Source organism: Phyllobates terribilis, unplaced genomic scaffold, assembly GCF_046119375.1.
Source record: "Phyllobates terribilis strain yellow unplaced genomic scaffold, ASM4611937v1 Scaffold_5__5_contigs__length_657084704, whole genome shotgun sequence".
Classification (NCBI taxonomy): domain Eukaryota; kingdom Metazoa; phylum Chordata; class Amphibia; order Anura; family Dendrobatidae; genus Phyllobates; species Phyllobates terribilis.
Window position 1 is genome coordinate 631,935,669 of NW_027362765.1, and position 23,609 is coordinate 631,959,277.

Genomic DNA, 23,609 nt, shown 5'->3' on the forward strand with positions numbered 1-23,609 from the left:
CTTGGGCAGTTCCTTTGAGCTCATGATTCTCATTTGGTCTGACATGCACTGTGAGCTGTGAGGTCTTATATAGACAGGTGTGTGCCTTTCCAAATCAAGTCCTATCAGTGTAATTAAACCGAGCTGGACTCCAATGAAGGAGTAGAACCATCTTAAGGAGGATCACAAGGAAATGGACAGCATGTAACTTAAATATGAGTGTCTGAGCAAAGGGTCTGAATACTTATGACCATGTGATATTTCAGTTTTTCTTTTTTAATAAATTTGCAAAAATTTCTACATTTCTATTTTTTTTCAGTCAAGATGGGGTGCAGAGTGTACTTTAATGAGAGAAAAAAATGAATGTTTTAGAATTTACCAAATGGCTGCAATGAAACAAAGAGTGAAAAATATAAAGAGGTCTGAATACTTTCCGTATCCACTGTACATAAGAGATAGAATAGAATGGTGCGGCCACCTATGATAAGATGAGAAGATTGTGGAGGGGCCATGCTGCATCCTGAACAAACACTTTTACTTTGCTACTAGGTGGCCGCAAGAATAGGGGAAATTGCATGTCAACTAAAAGGGCTAGGCCAAACTAACTCATTGTCCTGTGTAAACAGGACCTGTGCTACCAAGAACAATGGCTGCCTATTAACGATCTATTCCAGATTTACAGATCATTCAGTACATATATGAAGAGGTCGGCCTGTGTAAGAAAGCTATTAAACAACCGCTGACAAGCAACCACATTGCCTCTCGCTGGTCTTTTAACACTGTGCATGCCGTGTAAATGTACCCTTATTCTACAATAATAAAAGCTAGATTCTGATTGGCTGTTACTAGATCCAGTGTTTCTATATGATCATAACATGCTGGAAGAAAACTGGAGCCAGGAATGTTATCCCACAAGGTGTTAAGGCACTCAACAGTGATCATCACAGATATTATCATTTATAACTTAAACTTGTATAATCTGTTTTACTGCTTCATTAAAGCCACTACCTTTACCTGGTCTGTTACTGCTGTCCACACCCCTGTATAAAAGCCACCAACTCCCCCTGTATATCGCAAACACTACGTTTTATGTCTCCTGCCCCATATGCTAATAAGCACGGTCCGGTCTGATGGGCATCGGTAGTTTGGTTTCTGCGCCTCCTCAGGACTTTGCGCCTGCACAGTTGCAGGTACATCATGCTCCCACCCTACTAAGGCCAGAGCAAAGTCCTGTAATGTGTATGTGCTGGCGCTAATTTCAATTTTGGGTAATAGATGGGCACACAGACCTGCGCTTCAGGTGTGTAGGCACAAGATTCGCAGAGACCTATGGATGATGTAGGAAGCATCATCAACATCAGTCATGGCAGGAGGGAGGCAATTCTGCCTATAGAGGAAACGTAGACTCCAGACCGCCAACACCCATCGAACCGGACTGTGCTGATTAGCATATGGATTATACGGCATACGGTTTATAACAGGTATTTTTTGGGATGTGCAGGGGAAATTGTGAGCCTGCATACTGATTGATGGACTGCAGTAATAGACCAGTTAAAGGTGGTGGCTTTAGTTTATATTGGGAAAATCTGATGACACGTTAAGACATAAGAGAGGAGGGGTTTTCTGGTTTTTACCCATCATTTCTATCTCTGGCATGTACATGCAGTAAACAGACAGCCAATCTTGTTAAATCGGTGCTATGTTATGTTTATTTTAGAAAACTCATAGCACCTATTGTAACAGGCAACACTTAGTGTCCACTTAAAAAAAATCAGTACTTGTTCGAAGTATCGCCTTTAATTTAAGATGATCACAAATTGTCACCTAGCTCTACCCGTAATGATGAACTGTTAAGTGTAGGGAATTATGGTATTAAGAATTCAATTTCCTTGCAGTGCCATCACAAGCAAAATTAGGTGTTGCACACAATACGCATTCAAATCAGTGGTTTGTCTCCATAAAGCAGGAAAAGACTAGTCTTACGAGGTGAGAGAGATGCTCTTTGTAACCAATCTCCACTCTTGCAAAGAGATAAGGGTTAAAACAGAGGACTCCATTTACCTCAAAATTCAATGCTAAAGAAGCCCTCCCATGAATATTTTTTTTCATTAAATGTGTGTATGTGCATGTTATGTAGTGTGAGTGTATTAATATACTCACCTACCGCTGCTCTCTCTGGTTTCCAGCTCCGTTCTGCTCCATTTCTCAGTGATGTCACCGCTCTGCAGACTCTTCAGGTCACGCTGCGCTCTGCATGACCCGGAAGTGGCTTTTACAATGTAAGTCTATGGAGCATGAGTACACGGCTCCATAGCCTTACATTGTAAAAAAGACTTCCAGCTCACATACAGAGCATAGAGGAAGCCGGCTAGTCTGAAGTGCGGTGATGTCACTGAGAAGCGCTGGATTCCAGAGAAAGTGGTGGTAAGTGAGTATGTTAATACATACACACACTACATTACATGCACATACACACATTTAATGAAGAAATTATTCATGTGAAGGCTTCTTTAAAGTAAACCAGACAACCCAATTAAGAAGGCACTTCATAACATAGTGAAAGAGGAGGTGCCATATAACATGTGAAATGTGTCTAAATGCATTACTGAGCCACCAGCTTTTTATTACATCTATTTTAAATTTTATACAGCATAGCAACCTGTACACATGCTATGGCTTTGGCTGCCAATTAGATATGAGCACATCAGACAAAATTCAAATTTACTTGTTTGCATAGCTTTCCCAAGAAATTTGATTTGTGGAGAAGATATTCTCTGCGAGTTTAATGCCCCTAAGGCTGCGTGCCCACTATGCGTTTTTCAAGCGATTTTGCCACAGAATTTCCGCAGCAAAAACGCTTAAAAAACGCTTGGTAATACGTGCCCCATGGTCCCCAATGATAATCCGCATGTGCTGTGCACATGCTGCGGAAATTTCCGCTGCGGATTATCATTGTGGAAAAATACGCAGCATGTCCCTTAATTTTGCGGACACGCAACGTAATTGCCGCCATTAACTTGCATTGAGCCGCATATTATCCGTGTCAGTACATTTGCACACACGGATAATATGCGTTTCTATGTGAGGATGGTACCCGGGTGTGGAGGACAGGAGACTCTCCTCCAGACCCAGGTACCATAGAACCTGTTAAAAAAGGAATTTAAAATAAAAAATAAAGATTATACTTACCTTCCGATGACCCCCGGTCTCTTCAGCGATGCGTCCGGTCTGTTGGCGGTCGCGTGACCTGTCACATGACTCAATGACGTCACCGCAGGTCCTTTCCCACCACCGCGACCCATACAACAGACCGGACGTAGCGGAGAAAACACCGGGGGTCATCGGACGGTAAGTATAATCTTTATTTTTTACCATTCTTATTCTTTTTTTTTTAACTATTACTTGGTCACACTATATAAATCCATGCCAGTTGCATGGATTTATATAGTGTGATCAAGTTGTCAAGCACTTTCCAAGTGATGCTAAAATCGCTTGGAAAAGCGCTTGATAACCCGCATGCTGAAATGCATGTGAAGACCGCTTCTACCTGGCAGGAAAAACGCATGTAAAATCTGCATGAGTTTTTCCTGGCAGGGAGAAGCGGAAAAAATATGCAGCATTTCTGCATCGTGGGCACTTAGCCTTATTATGTTCTGGGGTCTCTATAGACCCCAGAGCATTAATAAATGCAATATGTAAAAATATGCAATATGTAAAAAATACTAAAAATCCTTATTCTCATCTGACTAAACAGGCAGCAGTGAGGAGCAGAGGGGCCGGATAGTTGAGAAAAAAGGTGAGTATAAAGATTTTTTATATTTTTTAACCTTTTGATGGCCCTTTACTGTACAGAAAAATGGCAGCCAGTGGTCGTTATTTTGCTGAATCTGTGCGGAAGCAAATGTCTAAAAATCCTCATTTTGGTGAATGGGGACTTTTGTAAATTCGAGTAGAATTCAATTCCACTCAAATTGATTCACTCATCTCTACTGCCAATGCTTTTTCTTATGTGTATGAACATTGTTTGTAAGCAATTAACAGAAGGTGCTTTATTTTGCTTTGCCTGAAATAGCCTGTAATGGAGAAGCTACTTATGTTTTGTAAGGCTATGTTTGCTCACTGATTGTGACAATCATCAACTGGTACTTTCGAAATTAAGTTTATATATAGTCGTGTTTTTCTTATAAAACATCGCCTTACACATTTTTAAAAATATACGAAGGATACTAATCCCAACATCTGTCTAACATCTGTCTAAATCATAAAGCTATCTCATAAAAGAGTGTTTTTTAAAGCTCTTTAACCATAAATAATCTAAAAGTGTGCACAGGTGCATGACTCCACCATATATCTTCAGTGCCTTTGTTTCTCTTAGCTGGGTCTTGGATAAGGCTTTCGTCATTTTGATGAACATCTTTCCCTTCTGCCTGTTTTATCCATTTTTAGTTGTTGAAAATAAAAAATATAGGCTCTTAAGAGTTGAAGCTTCCATCTTTGCATAGTTATGACTTCATTTTCTACCACTTGCTGTGTTTGGTGGATTTTAAATGTTCAATCTTTTGTCTCATTGACAAGGAAGCTAACTATCCAAGGACTATATTACTGAGCTTATCAGAAAGTACACCTCCCAGTGTCATAGAATAAAACCATGAATTCATTCTGTGCCCGTTTTCCACCAGTCCCATATCTTCAAAAGCCACGGTATTCCATTCGGAAGGCCACAAATGCTGGTACTTTCCTTTTTAATCGATTAAAGTCTTTTGCGGATCTCCAAAGCCAAATCTGCAGCTCTTTGAGTAGCCAAAAGTCCTCCATCTTGCGTAGAAAATCATTACCCTTCCCAAAGCCTAAACCTGGAGGAGGAGAAGAAGTGGCAAGTTCAGGTGGGGGATTGTACCCAAGTGAAGACATTACCCCAGCAATGCTAACAACTAGGCCTTGTAAACTGGTACAGAAGCGGCCCAAGCTTCTTCGTAGCTCAGTTCGCGCCACTTCACTATCAATGGAACGCAAATAGCAAAGTAGAACACTGTATGCCCGGTGATTCTCTGCCAATCGCAGACTGTCATTCAGATTTCGCCACATGTGAAGGTCTACTGAAGCACTAGGAATTGTTTCTGGTCCTACAGCACGTGGAGGGTTAAAATCAGGATCGTTGAAAGGCGGGCCCAGGTAATTTAGCTGAAGGAAGAAGAAAAAAACAGCATAAAATATAGAAAACCAACATCACATTCTGAATTATAATTTTGCTCTTTTGACAAATTATTAAAATATATCTTAAATGGGTTTTGATTTTTTTCACTTACGTTGCCAACTAACGAGGATATAAAAAGTCTACACATCCCTGTTAACATGCCAGGTTTTTGTCATGTAATAATATCAAGAAGAATTATTTCAGAACTGTTCCACGTGTAATGTCACCCATCTGTACAAATCCATTGAGAAACAAGCTAAAACTAAAACAATGAGGTTACATCTGTGTAAACACCCAATTGGGGATGTGGTTGTGTTCAAAATTAGCCAATCACTTTTAAACTCATGTAACATAAGTAGTCAGTAAATAGCTGCCATCATTTACAGTGATTTTTCATTAAATCCATACAAAGTTTAGGTGTTCTAGTAGGATTTTCCTGACATTTTTGTTGTGGAATTTTATAGCAAAAGCTGTAAACAGCTTACAATGCAGCAAAGGGACCTTGTTGTCGAAAGTTATCAGTCAGGAGAAGGATACAAAAAAATTCCAGGGCATTAGGAGTGGCTTAAATTTGGCACAACAATGACTTTACATAATAATGGATGTTTATCAAAAATTCATGAAAAGGCAAGAAAATAATTAGCCCAGGGCGTTGCCAGGAGGCCTACAGAAACATTAAAGGAACTGCAGGAATTTCTGGCAAGTACTGGTTATGTTTTGAATGTGACAACAATCTCCTTTAGCCTTCATATGTCTAACCAGTGGGATAGGATGGGAGAACAGAAGCCTTTTCTTAGAAAGAAAAGCACCCAAGCATGTCTATGTTTTGCCAAAACCTACATCAAGTCTTCCAATAGCATGTGGAAAATGTATTATGATCTGATGAGACCAAGGTTGTACTTTTTGACTATAATTCCAAAAGGTAAGTTTGGCGCAAAGTGAACAATGTGTACCTCCAAAAGAACACTATACCTACATTTGAGCATTTTGCAGGCAGCATTATACTTTGGGGCTGTTTTTCAGCAGCTGGAACCAGGGCTTTAGTCAAAGTGGAGGGTATTATGAACAGTTTCAAATATCAGTCAATTTTGCAACAAAACCTTCAGGTCTCTGCTAAAAAGATGAAGTTGAGTTTCACCTTTCAGCACAACTGCAACAACCCTAAGCATATCTCTAAATCAACAAAAGAATGACTTTGCCTGAAGATCAAAGATTTGTAATGGCCCAGCCAGAGCACAGACCTAAATTCAATTGGAAATCTGTGGGTTATCTGAAGAAGGCGCTGTACACAGGAGATGTCCTTGCAATCAGACAGATTTGAAGAGTGTACTACTGCAATGAAGAGTGGCCAAATTTTGCCAATTCTAAATGTGCCGTGCTGATAGATCCTTCCCCAAAAAGAATGAATACTGTCATAAATTCAAAGTATACTTCAACAAAGTGTTAGATTAAGGGTGTGAATATTTATGCAACCACATTATTTTAGTTTTTTATTTTTCCATCAGAAAGGTTTCAGGTTGTTTTAACATTGATTTGCACAGATGGTGGGTGACATTAAAGGTTGAAAAAGTTCTGAAATGATTTTTCCTGGTATGATTTTTTACATGACAAAGACCTGGACTTTAAAAATGGTGAGTAGACTTTTTATAGCCACTGTATGTAATGAATAAATCTATATCTTGATAGGTGAATAATATCTCAGACCACTCCATTACAGTCTTTGTCAGGAAAAGAAGCTATGGGACTCACTCTAATTTTTTTTACAGTGTGAAGTATAACTCATGGCACACATTGATATGTTTAGAAGGGTCTCTGTATTCCATATATAGCGCTGACAGCGGTTTAGGTGGGTCAAAACTGTTGATAGGTTCTTATTTTGAGAGACCATGTTCTGCTGAGCTGGTGATAGATCAGATACTATCTCAGAGAGAATGGAAGGCTTGCTCCACATATATACATAACTATTAATCTGGAAGGTGAAACATGTCTTATTCTGTCTGCTTACCTAACATACTGCTGTTGGCTTGTTTATTTGCATGTTATATAAGTAGCTGGCAATGTATATATCATTCTGAACCACTAATTCCCCAATCATGCCTCAGGGGAGTCATGGTCCGATGCATAGGAGGAGAGGAAAATGAGTAGGAGCGCAGGAGGGGAAGCGACCTTGAAGAGATAATTATTTGTGAATGTGTGTGTATATGCAGAAGTAAGTGTTTATATCAGCATGTGAATAGATACATGGATCCAATGACACCTTGTGCCTACCTTGTATATATATAAGAGCTGATTGTTGCCTCGGGGGAGTGTGTAGCTGTGTAAGGGTATCTATGTGTACACACACAGTACATGTAGATCTACACAATTAGCGTTCATGTTTATGCATTCACATTCCTGAAACAAATATATTCCAGGATCAGTCTCATCACACAGACCACACTGGTTCGTCAGGAGTACAAATAGGAGTCTTATGCTGGCAAACTCACTTTTGGTTTAAGTAGAAAATCAAGACCCTTCTAGGCCCCAGGCATGGTACCATTTATGGGCCCCAACATTTACTTTTCATTCTGAGACTAACGTGTAAGCAAAAATCTGACAACAGGTCTTAAAATAGGTCCATGATCCAAAATAAAACTACATATATGTCAAAGCTCCAGAATATTTTTTTAAGAGTTTCAGTTTTGATCAGGTTTCAGCAAACCCCTGTAGAGTTCAGATAACGGGGGGATTATGATGAGAAGTCATATGTTATTGTAATGGGTATTAGCAGGGATAGAAGTATCAGATTAAAATTTGAAATAGAGCTTCAAAAACTACCCTATTTTTGGGACTATAAGACGCACTTTTTTCCTCCAAAATTTTGGAGGAAAATGGGGGTTGCGTCTTATAGTCCAAATGTTGGGGGAGGGTGTATATATATGTGGGCTTTGGGGTGAGCTGTAGCGGAGGAGGAGCGGGGCACAGGAGGCAGCAGCCGCCCTCTGCAGCCTACACTGTCCCCGCTGCTAAAGAAAATAAATATTCACTGCTCCCCACACCCATGGGGCGTGGGGAGCAGTGAATATTCATGCTCCTTAATAGCAGCACACAGTGTAGCCGCAGCGCGGCTCCTGCTGCTGCCGGAATCGCCTGTGCCCGCTGTTAAAGGGCATGAATATTCATGCCCTTTAATAAGCGGGCACACGAGAAAGCCCGGCAGCAGCAGGAACCGCAGCGCGGCTACGCTGTGTGCCGGCTATGAAGGAGAATGAAGTCACTGCTCCTCGCGCACACAGTCCCTAGCGTGGTGAGCAGTGACTTCCGGCAGCTGATCTCTCCATGTGAGCCGCGCATGGCAGTGACGCCATGCGCGGCTCACATGGAGAGATCAGTGCGGGCAGACCAGACGCAGAAGCTGGAGGAGAGAAGAAAGGTGAGTAGGAGTGTTTATTTTTTTTTATGTGCAGCCTGATGGGGATTAGAGGGACCATGCATACTAGGATAAGGATGAGGGGTGCCATGCATACCAGGGCAGGGATGAGGGGTGCCATGCATACCAAGACAGGGATGAGGGGTGCCATGCATACCAGGACAGGGATGAAGGATGCCATGCATATCAGGATGGGGATTACTGTGCCATGCATACCAGGATGGGGATTGCTGTGCCATGCATACCAGGATAGGGATTAGGGGTGCCATGCATACCAGGATAGGGATTAGGGTTGCCATGCATACCAGGATAGGGATTAGGGGTGCCATGCATATCAGGATAGGAAGGAGGGGTGCCATGCATACCAGGACAGGGATGAGGGGTGCCATGCATACCAGGATAGGGATGCGGGTGCCATGCATACCAGGATAAGGATGAGGGGTGCCATGCTTACCAGGATGGAGGGGTTCCATGCATACCAGGATGGAGGGATGCCAGGCATACCAGGATGTGGATGGGGACCACGTATAAAAGGAAGGGTTGGGCATATATACCAGGATGGGGGATATTGTTAGAATTGGGGGACATTACCCCTATACCAGTGTCAGCAGAAGATCCCCCTCCCCCTTAAAAGTGCATCATGAACACATTTTTTGCTTAAATTTTTTTAAAAAATTTTCCTCCTCTAAAACCTTGGTGCGTCTTATGGTCCGGTGCATCTTATAGTCCGAAAAATATGGTATTTCTTCTTTTATGATGGAGCATAGTTTCTATGGAAGAGCTCATTTGAGTGGGCATTATATGTTTGGACAATTTTTTACTCACTTTAGCCTCTGGAAGTATAGTCCTGAGACAGGGACTCAATGTCCTCCTAAGGTGAGAGGCATGACTAGAGCTAGTTACTGAAATGCACTCATTTTTAAGTCATAAAACTGTCTATCTTCTACCTTTCCCTAATATTACTACAATGAGTAATAACTACCTAATAAAACTGTTGTTGCCTCAGCCCATTGCTCCAAGTTTAGAATTCCCCACAATTTTTTTATTGTGGAAATCAAATGGATGGATGTAGTATTATGGTCAGTAACTTCAGCAATGCCTTATGACAATGTTATAGGTTAAATTGATCCGAAATCAGGATCTACAGCAGTGGTCCACAAACTGTTTAACCTTGAGAATAACATTCAACTCTGAAAGAAGTTTGTGAACCACATCTAGATTTGCATACTTGCTGTCATGTGCTGACTAGATTCCTGCGTTTCTCTCAATACTCTTTTATTGAAAGAAGTCGGGTAAGACTGCAGGGGAGTTATGACAATGTGCACACTTCAGACTGCCATGATTCAGCAGGCTACTGTCACAGCCAGTGACTGCAAACTTTTCTTCTGAGACCGGACAACCCATTTTAAGATCTCATTCAGACGTCCATTTTTCTCACGTATGAGAAAAACTGACCGATTATTTTGATCAGAGTTTGATCGAAGTGTGGTCTAAGTGTTACCAGATTTTCTCGTACATGGAGAAAGAAAAAAAAGTTTCCCCACATCTTCTCTTTCCTGACAGTCCACGAAAATCCGTGTGGGGGGAAGATTAGAAATACTGAACGGAGCTGCAGTGTCTAGTCCCAATCAATGTTTAGTGGCCAGCGCTGGGTACTGCAAATCAACTCCTGTTTTCTGTACAAGGGCTTGATTAATGAGATGAGCTGTATTTGTATGGCTACGTTCCCATGAGTTTTGGTGAGTTTTCTTACTCTGCATATTTTTGAAAAAAATTTTAGTGACCTATTTTACTTAATGGATGCATAAATGGTGCAGAAAATCTACAACATCAAAAACTCACCAAAAACTCATGGTTGGAACATAGCTTTAGTATCACCATTTTGAGATAAATATAACATGCTTACTAACGTTTATTTTCTCCTTAAATGGAATAGATACATAGTATAGAAATAAGGAGCAATTCTAGGAGTTTCTACATTTTAAGTTTTACCATATTCACAAGTTGACACAAATAATGTGTCAACTGTATTCTGTGTCAGTACCATTGTGCTGATACCAAATTTATGTAGTCTTATTTATGTTTTATTATTTTTGTACATTAAATAATTTAAAAAATCTTTAAATTCAAATACTTTATTTATTTTTCCAGCAAAGAAGGTATTTGAGGGCCAGGCTTTTGCAGGAAGAGCTGTAGGTTTCATTGTTGGCACTTTGTGGTACATACAACGTTTTAATAAGTTCTTTTCAATTTTTAGGTGATTTAGAATAAACAACAGGTATTTAGAGTTTTATTTCAGTGTTCACCATGCGCTATCATTCACATGAAATGTTGATATCTTTTATGTTTTATTACTTTTCTACTAAATAATTTAACCCCTTAGTGACCACTATACGTCTTTTTACTGAGACTAGCGTTTCCCCGACAGGTGACTATCCTGTAACTGTCACCTGTACACTATAGCTGACAACTTGCTGCATCAGCCGTGATTAGTGTTGGCACCGACCATGCATGCTAAACCCCTTAGATTCTGCTGTCAATAGTTACTACAGAATCTAAATAGTTAACAGAGTGTGGGGGCTCCCTCTTTAACCTCATCGAGACCCTGAGATCTTGATTGTGTGGTCCTGATGTTTGCCTTGGCAGTTCATGGCCAAATAACGGCTTTAGAGTCTTCCGGCTATAACGGCCTGTTCAGAAGTTATCAAAATTTAGTCGATAGATATTAACTTTTTCATTCTTGTCATGCCACTTTCCATTACTTCCTGAAAAGAACCAGAAGGGTTAATGAACTACCTGAAAGAAATTTTAAATACGTTGAGGGGTGCAGTTTTTAAAATGTTATGACTTTTGGGTGGTTTCCCCAAAGTCACTTCAAAAACTGAACAGGTCCCTATAAAAATAAGTTTTGTAAATTTCCTTGAAAAAATGAAAAATGACTGCTACATTTTTAAACCTTCTAAAATACTAACAAAATAAAACACTTTACAAATGGAGCTGATGTAAAGCAGACGTGAGGGAAATGTTATTTATTAATGTTTTTGTGTGGTAGGACTATTGGGATTAAAGGGATAGTCATTCAAAGTTTGAAAATTGCAATTTTTAAAACATTTTTGTCAAATTTCTTATATTTTTATAAATAAACGCAAAACATATCAACCTAAATTTACCATTATTATAAAGTATCATGTGTCACAAAAAACAATCTCAAAATCAATAAGATATGTTGAAGCATTCCAGAGTTATTACTACATAAAGTGACACTGGTCAGATTTAAAAAAAATTTGTCCAGTCACTAAGAGGTTAAAAAAAATCCTGTTTTTGTTTGCCATATTCTGAGGCCCATAAGATTTTTTTCTTCCACAGACAAAGCTGTGCGAGGGTTGTAGTCATACTGATGCTAGTTTGGATTCAACATGACTTTCTGCTCACTTTTTATTCCATTTATTATATGGCAAGATAATAAAAAGACAGCAATTCATTTTTTTATGATTTTCGCCATGCGGGATAACTAAATAAATAGTTTTACAGCATAATGATTATAAATGCATTGATTCTAATGTAATTATTATTTCCGTTTTTGTAAGAAGGGATAAGTAAATGCAGCAATTCTGGCATTGTTTTTTATGATGTTTACGGTGCAGGATAAATAATTTAGTTTTATAGTATGACTTTAGGAAAACATTTTTGTAATCTTTTTTGTTTTTCTCTATATATCCTGTAAGGTGGCAGCTGGGCAGTAAGTGGACCGGAGGTATGTGCCTAAGTGGTGCCAAGTCTTGGTGATGTAGGACCCGGAGAAGCAGGCTCCAGCACACATAATGCTGAAAGGTGTTTTAATGTACCGGGTTTTACGAGCAGCTGAAAGAGCTGGGTGGGATTGGCTGCTCACTTACCTTCAGTCCAGGTCTTTCAATGTCTAATTTAAGGCAGCTGGTGCTGTCTCAGTTGGTCTGTGTGTCTGCGCAAGGTGAGGAGGCCTTGTATGTGCTGCTCAGACCTGCTGGAGTCTGAGAGTGAAGGCTTAGGCTAAGTGCCCACGATGCAGAAATGCTGCAGATTTTTTCCGCATCTCCCTGGCAGGAAAAACGCATTCAGATTTTACATGCGTTTGTCAAGCGTTTTTGCATGCATTTCTGCATGCGGGTTATAAAGCGCTTTTCCAAGCGATTTTAGCATCACTTGGAAAAGTGCTTGACAACTTGGTCACACTGTATAAATCCATGCAAACAGCATGGATTTATATAGTGTGACCAAGTTAATAGTTAAAAAAAAAAGAATAAAAATGGTAAAAAATAAAGATTATACTTACCTTCTGATGGCCCCCGGTCTTTTCTCCGCTGCGTCCGGTCTCTTGTACGGCTCGCTGTGGTGTGAAAGGACCTTTCAAGACGTCGTTTAGTCATGTGACAGGTCACGCGACCGACGACGTCAGCAGTCGCGTGACCTGTCACATGACTAAATGACGTCATGGAAGGTCCTTTTAGACCATTGCGAGCCGTACAAGAGACCGTACGCCTCGCTGAGGAGACCAGGGGCCATCGGAAGGTAAGTATAATCTTTATTTTATATTTTAAATTCTTTTTTTTACAGGTTCTATTGTACCCAGGTCTGGAGGAGAGTCTCCTCTTCTCCAGACCCGGGTACCATCCGCACATTGAATCACTTAATATCCGCATGTGCACATGTAGTCATGCGAATATTAAGCAATTCAATGCAAGTCAATGGCGTATCCGCAAAATTAATGGACATGCTGCGTATTTTTCTGCAATGATAATCCGCAGCGGAAATTTCCGCAGCATGTGCACAGCACATGCAGATAATCATTGGGGACCATGGGGCACGTATTACCAAGCGTTTTTTAAGCGTTTTCGCTGCGAAAATTCTGCGGCAAAAACATTTGAAAAACGCATAGTGGGCACGCAGCCTTAACATGTAAGCGAGTGAGCTAATGCTTTTATATGTACTGGTTATTTTCCATTTTTGTTCTGTTATACTTTTTGTACCTGCTAGAGGCTGTTTTTTTTTTGTTAAACCAGACGGTTTATGAAAATGTAACCCGTTAAGGACGGAGCTAATTATGTCCTTAATGACCAAGCCAAATTTTACAATTCTGACCAGTGTCACTTATGAGGTAATAACTCTGGAACGCTTCAACAGATTCCACTGATTCTGAGACAGTTTTTTCGTGACATATTGTACTACATGATCGTGGTAAAATTTCTTTGATATGACTTGCGTTTATTTGTGAAAAAAATGGAAATTTGGGGAAAATTTGGAAAATTTTGCAATTTTCAAACTTTGAAATCTTATGCCCTAAAATCAGATAGATATGTCACACAAAATAGTTAATAAATAACATTTCCCACATGTCTACTTTACATCAGCACAATTTTTGAAAAAAATTTTTCATTTTTAGTCCGGAAGTTATAAGGGTTAAAATTTGACCAGCGATTTCTCATTTTTCCAACATAATTTACAAAACCATTTGTTTAGGGACCACACCACATTTGAAGTGACTTTGAGGGGTCTATATGACATAAAATACCAAAAAGTGACACTATTCTAAAAACTGCACCCCTCATTGTGCTCAAAACCACATTCAAGAAGTTTATTAACCCTTCACGTGCTTCACAGGAACTGAAGCAAAGTGAAAGGAAAAAATGAACATTTAACTTTTTTTCACAAAATGTTTACTTCAGACCCAATGTTTTTATTTTCACAAGGGTAACGAGAGAAAATGGACCACAAAATTTGTTGTGCAATTTCTCCTGAGTATGCTGATACCACATATGTGGGGGAAAACTACTGTTTGGGTGCACGGCAGGGTTCAGAAGGGGAGGGGCACCATTTGAATTTTTGAATGCAAAAATGGTTGGAATCGAGAACGGACGCCATGTTGCGCTTGGAGAGCCCCATGATGTGCCTAAACAGTGGAAACCCCCACAAGTGACCCCATTTTGGAAACTAGACCCCTCAGGGAACTTGTCTAGATGTGTGGTGAGCACTAGTGTTGAGCCACCCCCGTAGTGTTCGAGTTCGGTTCGGTTCGTCGAACACCCGTGTGTTCGCCGAACTGTTCGTCGAACACCTTCGAACACCGTTAAAACCAATGGCAGGCAAACAAAAACACATAGAAACACATAGAAAACACCTTCAAAGGTGTCCAAAAGCTGACAAACTGCTCAGAAGACATAACTAACACATGGAAAAGTGACAAGTACATATAGTCATGCGAAAATAAAAGAGGTGGAGGAGTAAAAGGAGGGGGAGACACAGATATAGGCATGTCATGCCCTTCTAAAATCCAAAAAGTGAGAAGCCGACACGGCCAGTCCGCTCCTGCCCGTGCCACCTCCGTGTCGCCGGGTTTGTGCCAGAGCCGCGGTGAACCCTGACGGCCAGCCCCCCTCTCCCAATACTGGTGCCTGTCCGCTGGTGGGTCGAGCGAGCCCCCCTGTGGTGGAGGCAGCTCTAAGCTTTTTAATTTAAATTGTCTCTCTAATTTGAATGAATACACTTTAAATCCATTTACAAGGATCTATTGGAGGGCAAGTCTCATGCCAGCAGCCGCGTAATTCCAGCTCCAGTAGCGTCCACTAAAGCTGCTGCAGTTAAAAAGCTTTTATAAGGATCGAGCTCGGCTGTCCACCGCAAGGCATCCTACTGCCAGTCCCAGCCCCTATGCCTTGGGGTGCCTCCTGATGCTCTTCACTAAGTATCCCATGGTCCCGAAGCATTTCCTTTGAAAAAATTAAGTGTCTAAACTACAGGTGGTGCAGCTTGCTTAACAGCCGGGATAATCCGCTCACTAGCAGACACTGCTACTAGGAACAAAGTATTTCCTGGGCTAGATGCAGTTAAAAATTTGTAATTAGATACTCTCGTTGGATGCTGAGAAAGCATTCCATAGAGTCTCCTGGCACGCCATATATGATTCTCTTAAAAAGCTTGGGGTAGGGGTCTAGGGGACCCTTTTATAGCCAAAATCACGGCCCTGTATCGCAATACGTCACCTAGGCTGAAGATAAATGGAACTGTAGCACCCTGAGGGCTCGGTTGCTACAGACGTATTGCACCTCACCCAGAGGTGTGATATCTCACTCTCAGGTAAGGATGGAGTGTGGATCAGGACCCGACACCTGCATGCATTACACCACATTGCCGTGGGGCAGGGCGACCAATATGCCCCTGAGATGGGCACGACAGTCCCTGTCCCTGGCTGGAGTGGGGGGAGGGAACACTGAGGAAGGGGAACCCTGTAGTGCAGGAGCAGGGAGGAAGCAGTTCCTGGGTGCATTGAGAAGGGAGTATAAAAGGTGGGCACCATCTTAGTTCAGTGCAGAGAAGTCTGAGCAGAAGTGACAGGGAGCAGGGGCTCTGCATGAGCTCTGCTCCGGAGGCGGGCCTAGTAACAGAGGCCCAGGCCTGGAAGAGGGAGAAGGAAGGAAGAGGAGCGGAGAAGGCTCCAGGAACGAGGAATGAAGGGATCCCAGGGGTGCGGACGGGCAAGTCGCCACCGCACGCCCGAATCCACCTGCGTGGAGGGGTCAGGCCAAAGGGGGAGACCGGTCCCCGAACTAGTGGAGGCAGGAAACGACCCTCAGCTAGAAACCGGAGGCTCTGACATTTTATGTGGCGCAGCCCCTCGCTACACCCGCTAGGAAGGCACCACATAGGGTCAGGGAAACTGGCGCCAAGTTTACCAAGAGGAGGCCCGAGGCAGCCGGACAGAAGTGTTGGTAAGAAAGGCCAGACAAAGGACACACAAAGGGGGTCCTGTGAAGTGCTCCAAAGTTATCTGTGAGTTGTCTGAGCCCCTCACCTGGTGAGCACAGTACGACGTGGGCAGCCGTTACATGCAGACGTGGTCTGGATAATAAGAACTGTGAGTAAAGGCCCTGAACTGCATCACTGACTCCGTGTCGTTACTGCTGCTGCCCTGCACCATCACCCCCATCCTCCGCATACACTGCCCTGAGGCTATACTCCTCCCGTGGGGAGTTATGCTACGCTCTGCTGCACCCACAACACCAGCCTCAGTGGTCTGCCCTGTAGCGGCGGTTCACTCTGACCGCAATCCACGGGTGGCGTAGTCGGACATTTAAACATGAAAACCACATAAATAGTTCCGCCACTGGTTTGACCGCCCTGAGCCACGGAACTGGGTCGCCGCCACGAAGACTACAACCACCAGCATCCACCAAAAAGGGTCCGGCTCCGGGTGTCCCAAGGCCCAGGGGGTGCGTCAGAACATTTTCATCACCTTTCACAATCACCAATGGGACAAGGCAGTGATGTCCTCTGTCCCCTCTCTTATACATCCTAGTGACGGAGCACCTGCTCTCATCAATTCGCCATAACCCCAATATTAGGTGGATTGAGGTGGGAGGCACCGAGTACAAGTGCTCTCTATTTGCTGATGATGTCCTAGTATATATCACTCAATCACATATATCCATCCATGCTGTTATGGCTGAAATAGATCACTTTGTTACATGGTCAAATTTTAAAATCAATGCAGCGAAGTCTGAGGCCCTCGATGTCTCCCTCCCCAAATCCATATAGGATTCCATCCAGTCCAACTTTCCCTTTGCCTGGCCCTCACAGGGTATCAAATACTTAGGAATTCCTATTCATAGAGACCTCTCCCATCTATGTTATCTTAATTTTGGGCCCTTTATTGAACAACTCCATACAGACCACGGTTGGCAAGTTAGAACTGTAAGATTCACTACGTGAACCACTGGTGTTTTGTGGAAAAGCACATGTACACTGCGTTCCAAATTATTATACAAAAAGTGTTTAGGAGTGATAAGGGAAGAATTTGTTTGTTTGTCAGTTAAACTCATTGATGGTGATGTGTGTCAGGGCTCTTTATATCACTGTAAGCAATTGCAGACACCTGTGCTAATTAGTTTGGCAGGTGTGTCCAATGAAAGGCAAGACTACTTAAGAAGGCTCTCTCACATTATTAAGCAGCCTACATTTTCTGCCAAAATGGGAAAGAAAAAGGATGTGTCGGCTGCTGAGAAGCAACAAATTGTGGAGTGTTTAGGTCAAGGCATGACTACAATCAACATTGTGCGATGATCAGGATGAAGTGTCTTGGCAATCAAGAAGTATGTAGCTGATTCACAGTACACACGTGTGCGTGCTGATAAGGGCAAATTGAGGACTCTTTCCTACAGGCAATTACGTCAGGTTGAAAGAGCAGCGGCAAAAAAGCCTTGTCATAGCAGCAGACAAGTTTTTGAAGCTGCTTGTGCCTCCAACGTCCCCCGAACAACAAGATGCAGGGTCCTTCAGAGGTTTGCAGCTGTGCATGCGCCATCCTGTCGACCTCCTCTATCCACTTCACACAAGCAGAAACGGCTCCAGTGGGCCAAACATTACATGAAGACTGATTTCAAAACTGTTTTGTTCACGGATGAGTGCCGTGCAGCGCTCGATGGTCCAGCTGGATGGAGTGGAGGATGGCTGGTTGATGGACACCCCACGCAAACACGGCTACAGCGCCAACAAGGAGGAGGTGGAGTAATGTTTTGGACTGGAATCATGGGGAGAGAGATTGTCGGCCCCTTTAGGATCCCTGAAGGCGCTAAAGATGAACTCCATAATGTATGTGGATTTTCTCAAACAGCACTTCCTGCCATGGTTCAAGAAGAAGAACCGTGTATTTCAACTGCAAGATCATTTTTCTGCATGATAATGCACCATCTCATGCTGCACATAAAACATCTGCATCTCTGGCTGATATGGGCATAAAAGGGGACAAACTTATGGTGTGACCCCCATGCTCCCCTGACCTCTACCCCATTCAGAACCTTTGGAGCATCATTAAAAGGAGTGTCTATGATGGCGGGAGGCAGTTCACATCTAAGCAACAGCTCTGGGAGGGTATTCTGTCCTCATGCAAAACAATTGAAGCAGAAACCATCCAAAACCTGACAAATTCAATGGACGAGAGAGTTCAGAAGCTCCTTTCGAACAAGGGGTCCTATGTGAAAATGTAACATCACCTAGAATAAAGTTTTGAGTTGAAAACTGTTTGATTTCAGTTTCTAACAACCTGCTAATGCTTATAATTTCAAAAATGACCATTTTTTTGGTCTTTATTAAAATGAAAAGGTTGATCGAAAAGTTTGGGGGATCTAAGAGTGTGGCAACCCAGTAGTCATGATTACTTCGAATTCTGACAATATGAGGGTCATGCTGCAGGTAGTGCAGCAAGAAGGCACTTATGTGCCTTGCGCATCTCGGAGCCCCAAAATTATTTTCCGGGCTAGATGCAGCTAAAAATTATTTTTAATTTTAAATCTGGTGAAGCTTTAGTATAGATGGCCTAATAGGATCAGTGCTGCACACTGCTACAAAGCCCAAATTATTTTCCAGTCAAGATACAGATAAACATGATTAGTAATTTGAAAGCTTAAAACGGTTGGTAGGGTGATTTTAACCAATCATCAAGCTTTTACTCTCCCCAGGATGACACAGGGGTAGAAAAGTCGTTTCGGATCCATGATTTGTTCATCTTTATGAACGTGAGTCTGTCTACATTATCAGTGGAGAGCCGCGTGCGCTTATCTGTCAGCACACCACCAGCAGCGCTGAACACACGTTCAGACAGAACGCTGGCTGCGGGGCATGACAAGATCTCCAAGGCGTAAGTGGCTAGTTCCGGCCATTTATCCAGATTGGAAGCCCAAAAAGAGCAAGGGTCCAGTGACACAGTCGTGGCTTCAATGTTTACTTGGAGATACTCCTGTACCATCGTCTCTAGGCGTTGACTATGTGTCAGACTTCTTGTCTCCTGTGGCCTTGCAAAGGATGGGCTAAAAAAGTGGTGAAATGATTCCGCAAAATTGATGTTACCAGCAGATACTGTGGTTCTGTTACGGTTTGAGTGCTGAACACTTGACGGTCCCACGGTTGGCAAGTTGGAACTGTGAGATTCACTACGTGCACCACTGGTATTTTGTGGAAAAGCACATGTAAGATTCTGCAACAGTCTCTGCTGATACTCCTGCATGCGTGCATCCCTTTCTATGGCAGGAATAATTTCTGCAAATTTACTTTTGTACCGGGGATCTAACAGTGTGGCAACCCAGTAGTCAGGATTATTTCTAATTCTCACAATTCGAGGGTCATGTTGCAGGTAGTGCAGCAAGAAGGCACTCATGTGTGTTGCGCATCCAGGAGCACCAAGTCCCTGTTGTGTTGGTGGCGAGGTAACAATCATGCTTCCTTCCTCTGTCCTCTCCCCCCAACCTCGCACAACAGAAATGTGATCAAGGTCTCCCTCATCTGATGAGTCTTCCATCAGTTCGTCCTCCACTTCTTCCTGGGCTCCTGCACCTTCCTCACTAGTTTGGCTGCTACCATGCGCCCTGGTAAAACCATCTCCCCCACCCTCACATGCCTGCCGCCTTGGTGCTGCCGACCGTCTGGACCTTGCAGATGTTAGCCCTTCCGCATACAACTCCTCCTCCTCTACTTCCTCCACCTCCTCTTGTGCCACCACCTGACTCCGAATTCTGTTTAACATGTGCTCCAGCATGTAAATCACCGGAATAGTCATGCTGATAATGGCATCGTCAGCACTAAACATCTTCGTCGCCATTTCAAAACTGTGCAGAAGGGTGCATAGGTCCCTGATCTGAGACCACTCCTCCAGCGTGATTTGCCCCACCTCTGAACCTCGTTGGCCCAGGCTATACGTCAGAACGTATTGCACCAGGGCTTGTCGGTGCTGCCACAGTCGCTGCAACATGTGCAGAGTTGAATTCCACCGGGTAGGCACATCGCATTTTAGCCGGTGAAGTGGCAGGCCCAACGACTTCTGTAGAGATGTAAGTCGCTGAGCTGCGGGATCCGAACGGCGGAAGTGAGCACACAGCGACCGTGCCCTCTGCAGAAGGCCATCTAGTCTGGGATAGTGGGCTAAAAATTGCTGGACAACCAGGTTCAACACGTGAGCCATACAAGGCACGTGTGTGACATTGCCCCGGCGAAGGGCCGCACCCAGGTTTGCAGCATTGTCGCACACGGCCTTCCCTGGTTTCAGGTCCAGTGGAGACAACCATTCATGAAATTGGTTCTCCAGAGCTGACCACAACTCTTCAGCTGTGTGACTCACATTTCCCAGACATTTCAATGTAAAAACCGCCTGATGACGTTGAGCCCTACTGCCAGCATAGTAAGGAGGTGTGCAGGATCCCTTCTGCGCAGTTAGAAAGCTTGTGGCATGACCAGACAGGCTTTGGGTGCAGGTGGAAGACCGAGAGGAGGTTGAGGAGGCAGAAGCAGTGGAGGAACTTTGACATAAAGAGGATTGACGCACAACTCGTGGGGACGGCAAGACTTGGACAGCAGCCCCTTGTCCTGCTGTCACCATAGTTACCCAGTGCCCAGTCAGCGACATGTAACGCCCCTGTCCATGCCTACTCGTCCAAGTGTCTGTGGTGAAATGCACCCTGTCACACACAGAGTTTCTCAAAGAAGCGGTGATGTTGTGTGCGACATGCTGGTGGAGCGCAGGCACACTTTTCTTTGAGAAGTAGTGCCGACTGGGCATCTGGTACTGGGGCACTGCGACGGACATAAGGTCTCGAAAATCCTCTGTGTCCACCAGGCGGAAAGGCAGCATTTCTGTAGCCAAGAGCTTGCAGATGGTGAAATTCAACCTCTTAGCTTTCTCATGGCTAGGAGGAAATGGTCTTTTACTTGTCCACATCTGAGGGACCGAGGGCTGGCTATTGTGCTTAGACGGGGTTGATAAGGGTGTCCCCGGCAAACTGCCGGTCTGTGAGGAAGATGCAGGCGGACATGTTAGGTTGCCTTGATCCAAAGGTGGTGCTATCGATGTCGGACAGCGCTCAACACCAGCTGGTGTTACCACCTCCAAAGAAAATGATGACCTGCCAATCACGCTGGCTGTTGCGGGTAAAGAGGTGGCAGGTCTGCGCCCCAAAACAGGTGTGACTGCTGTCCCCCCAGTCACAGAGGATGAAGAGGCCGTGGATGCACAAGATATGGCAGACGGTGATTGGCCCGGCCGGCTAGGCCGCATTGTAGCACACTGAGCTTCCCACTGCAACTTATGCTTCATGTCCATGTGCCGGTTCATGCATGAAGTACTCAAACTATGTATTTTTTGGCCTCTACTTAGCTTTTGCTGACAAATGTTACAGATAACACGAGTTGGGTCATCTTTATCGATCTGAAAAAATGCCCAAGCTATGCAAGGCTTAGCACCCATGCGACCTGAAGAGCCACCACGACTTGTGGTGAGAGGCAGAGTTGTGTTTGAGGATGCAGTTGTTGACGTGCTTCCAGTACTACGTCTCTGTCCAGGAAGGCGCAACCTGACCTCGTCGTCACTAGCATCTTCCTCCACCTCCTCTGCTGACCTCATCTCTTGGCTGACTGTGGGTTGACAGTAAGTGGGATCTCCGACCTCATCATCATCACCCTGTGCGTTATCACACCCGTCGTCCTCAGAGCCAACCTGTTCCTGCCCTGACAAAAAACTAAAGTTGTCGCTCCAATCAGGTATTTGAGTCTTATCATCGTCTTCCTCATTATCTCCACCAACAGGAGTTACAGTTTGGGAATGAGGGTCTACATTATGGTCAGAACCTTCTGCGTCTGGTCCTGGATCCGACTCATAAAGATTCTGGGCATCAGTGCAGATCATTTCCTCGTCTGGATTCACAGAAGCGCTGGAGTCGACCTCTGATTCCCAGGCTATAGTATGAGTAAACAGCTCTGCAGACTCAACCATCTGTTCTACCTCATACTCAGACGGGCAGCTGGAGATTTGGGAGCTGTGAGGAAGCAAGTGCGATTTGGGTGACACCTTTGAGGACTGGAGTATTTGTGATGTTGAAGTTGATGTGGAGGAGAGCCCACTTAAAGGAGCACTTGATATCCGTTGAAGCACCTGCTGTTTTTGTGCCTCATCTGGAATTTGTAGCGATTGGCGTGGCCGTAAGAAAGGGATCTTATCACATTGTCCGCTAAAAGAAGTAGACATTTTAGTTTGGCTGGAAGATGGTCTTTCTTCTGCAGATGTTACTGTTGCTTTAACACCTACCCCACGGACACAACCTTTTTTCCCCTTCCCAACACGCCTATTCCCCTTTCCACCAGCAGCAGGCCTTTTTCCACTCATTTTGGTGGTTAACTAATTCACAACTCTGGAGTTGTTTGCACAAAAAAACAATGGATGGTAACCGAGCAGAGCTGAGTGGCCAAACTGTGGTATTAGGCCAAAACTATTGGCTGGGTTAGATGCAGAAAAAAATTATTTTGAATTTGCAACCTGATGGAGGTCAGTATAGATGGACTAATACAAATAGTCCCACACACTGCTAGAAGCCCAAATATTTTTTCAGAGGTACTGTAGATGCAGATAAAAATTATTTTTAATTTGCAACCTGATGGAGGTCAGTATAGATGGACTAATAGACCAAGTCCCACACACTGCTAGAAGCCCAAATATTTTTTCAGAGCTAGATGCAGAAAAAAATTATTTTTAATTTGCAACCTGATGGAGGTCAGTATAGATGGACTAATAGACCAAGTCCCACACACCGCTAGAAGCCCAACTATTTTTTCAGAGCTAGATGCAGAAAAAAATTATATTCAATTTGCAACCTGCTGGAGGTCAGTATAGAAGGACTAATAGAACAAGTCCCACACACTGCTAGAAGCCCAAATATTTTTTCAGAGCTAAATGAAGAAAAAAATTATTTTTAATTTGCAACCTGATGGAGGTCAGTATAGATGGACTAATAGACCAAGTCCCACACACTGCTAGAAGCCCAAATATTTTTTCAGAGCTAGATGCAGAAAAAAATTATTTTTAATTTGCAACCTGATGGAGGTCAGTATAGATGGACTAATAGACCAAGTCCCACACACCGCTAGAAGCCCAAATATTTTTTCAGAGCTAGATGCAGAAAAAAATTATTTTTAATTTGCAACCTGATGGAGGTCAGTATAGATGGACTAATAGACCAA

General features: G+C 43.3%; 1 protein-coding gene across 1 annotated transcript in view; it reads right to left on the bottom strand.

The window, feature by feature from the left end:
- Window positions 1–332: 332 nt before the first annotated feature.
- Window positions 333–23,609, bottom strand: part of CLCF1 (cardiotrophin like cytokine factor 1) — a 127,699-nt gene continuing 104,422 nt past the window's right edge. The window contains exon 3 of the mRNA XM_073686149.1: window positions 333–5,160. Within this exon, the coding sequence (XP_073542250.1) occupies window positions 4,669–5,160 (492 nt within the window). The 3' untranslated portion in view covers window positions 333–4,668. The remainder of the gene's footprint in view (window positions 5,161–23,609) is intronic.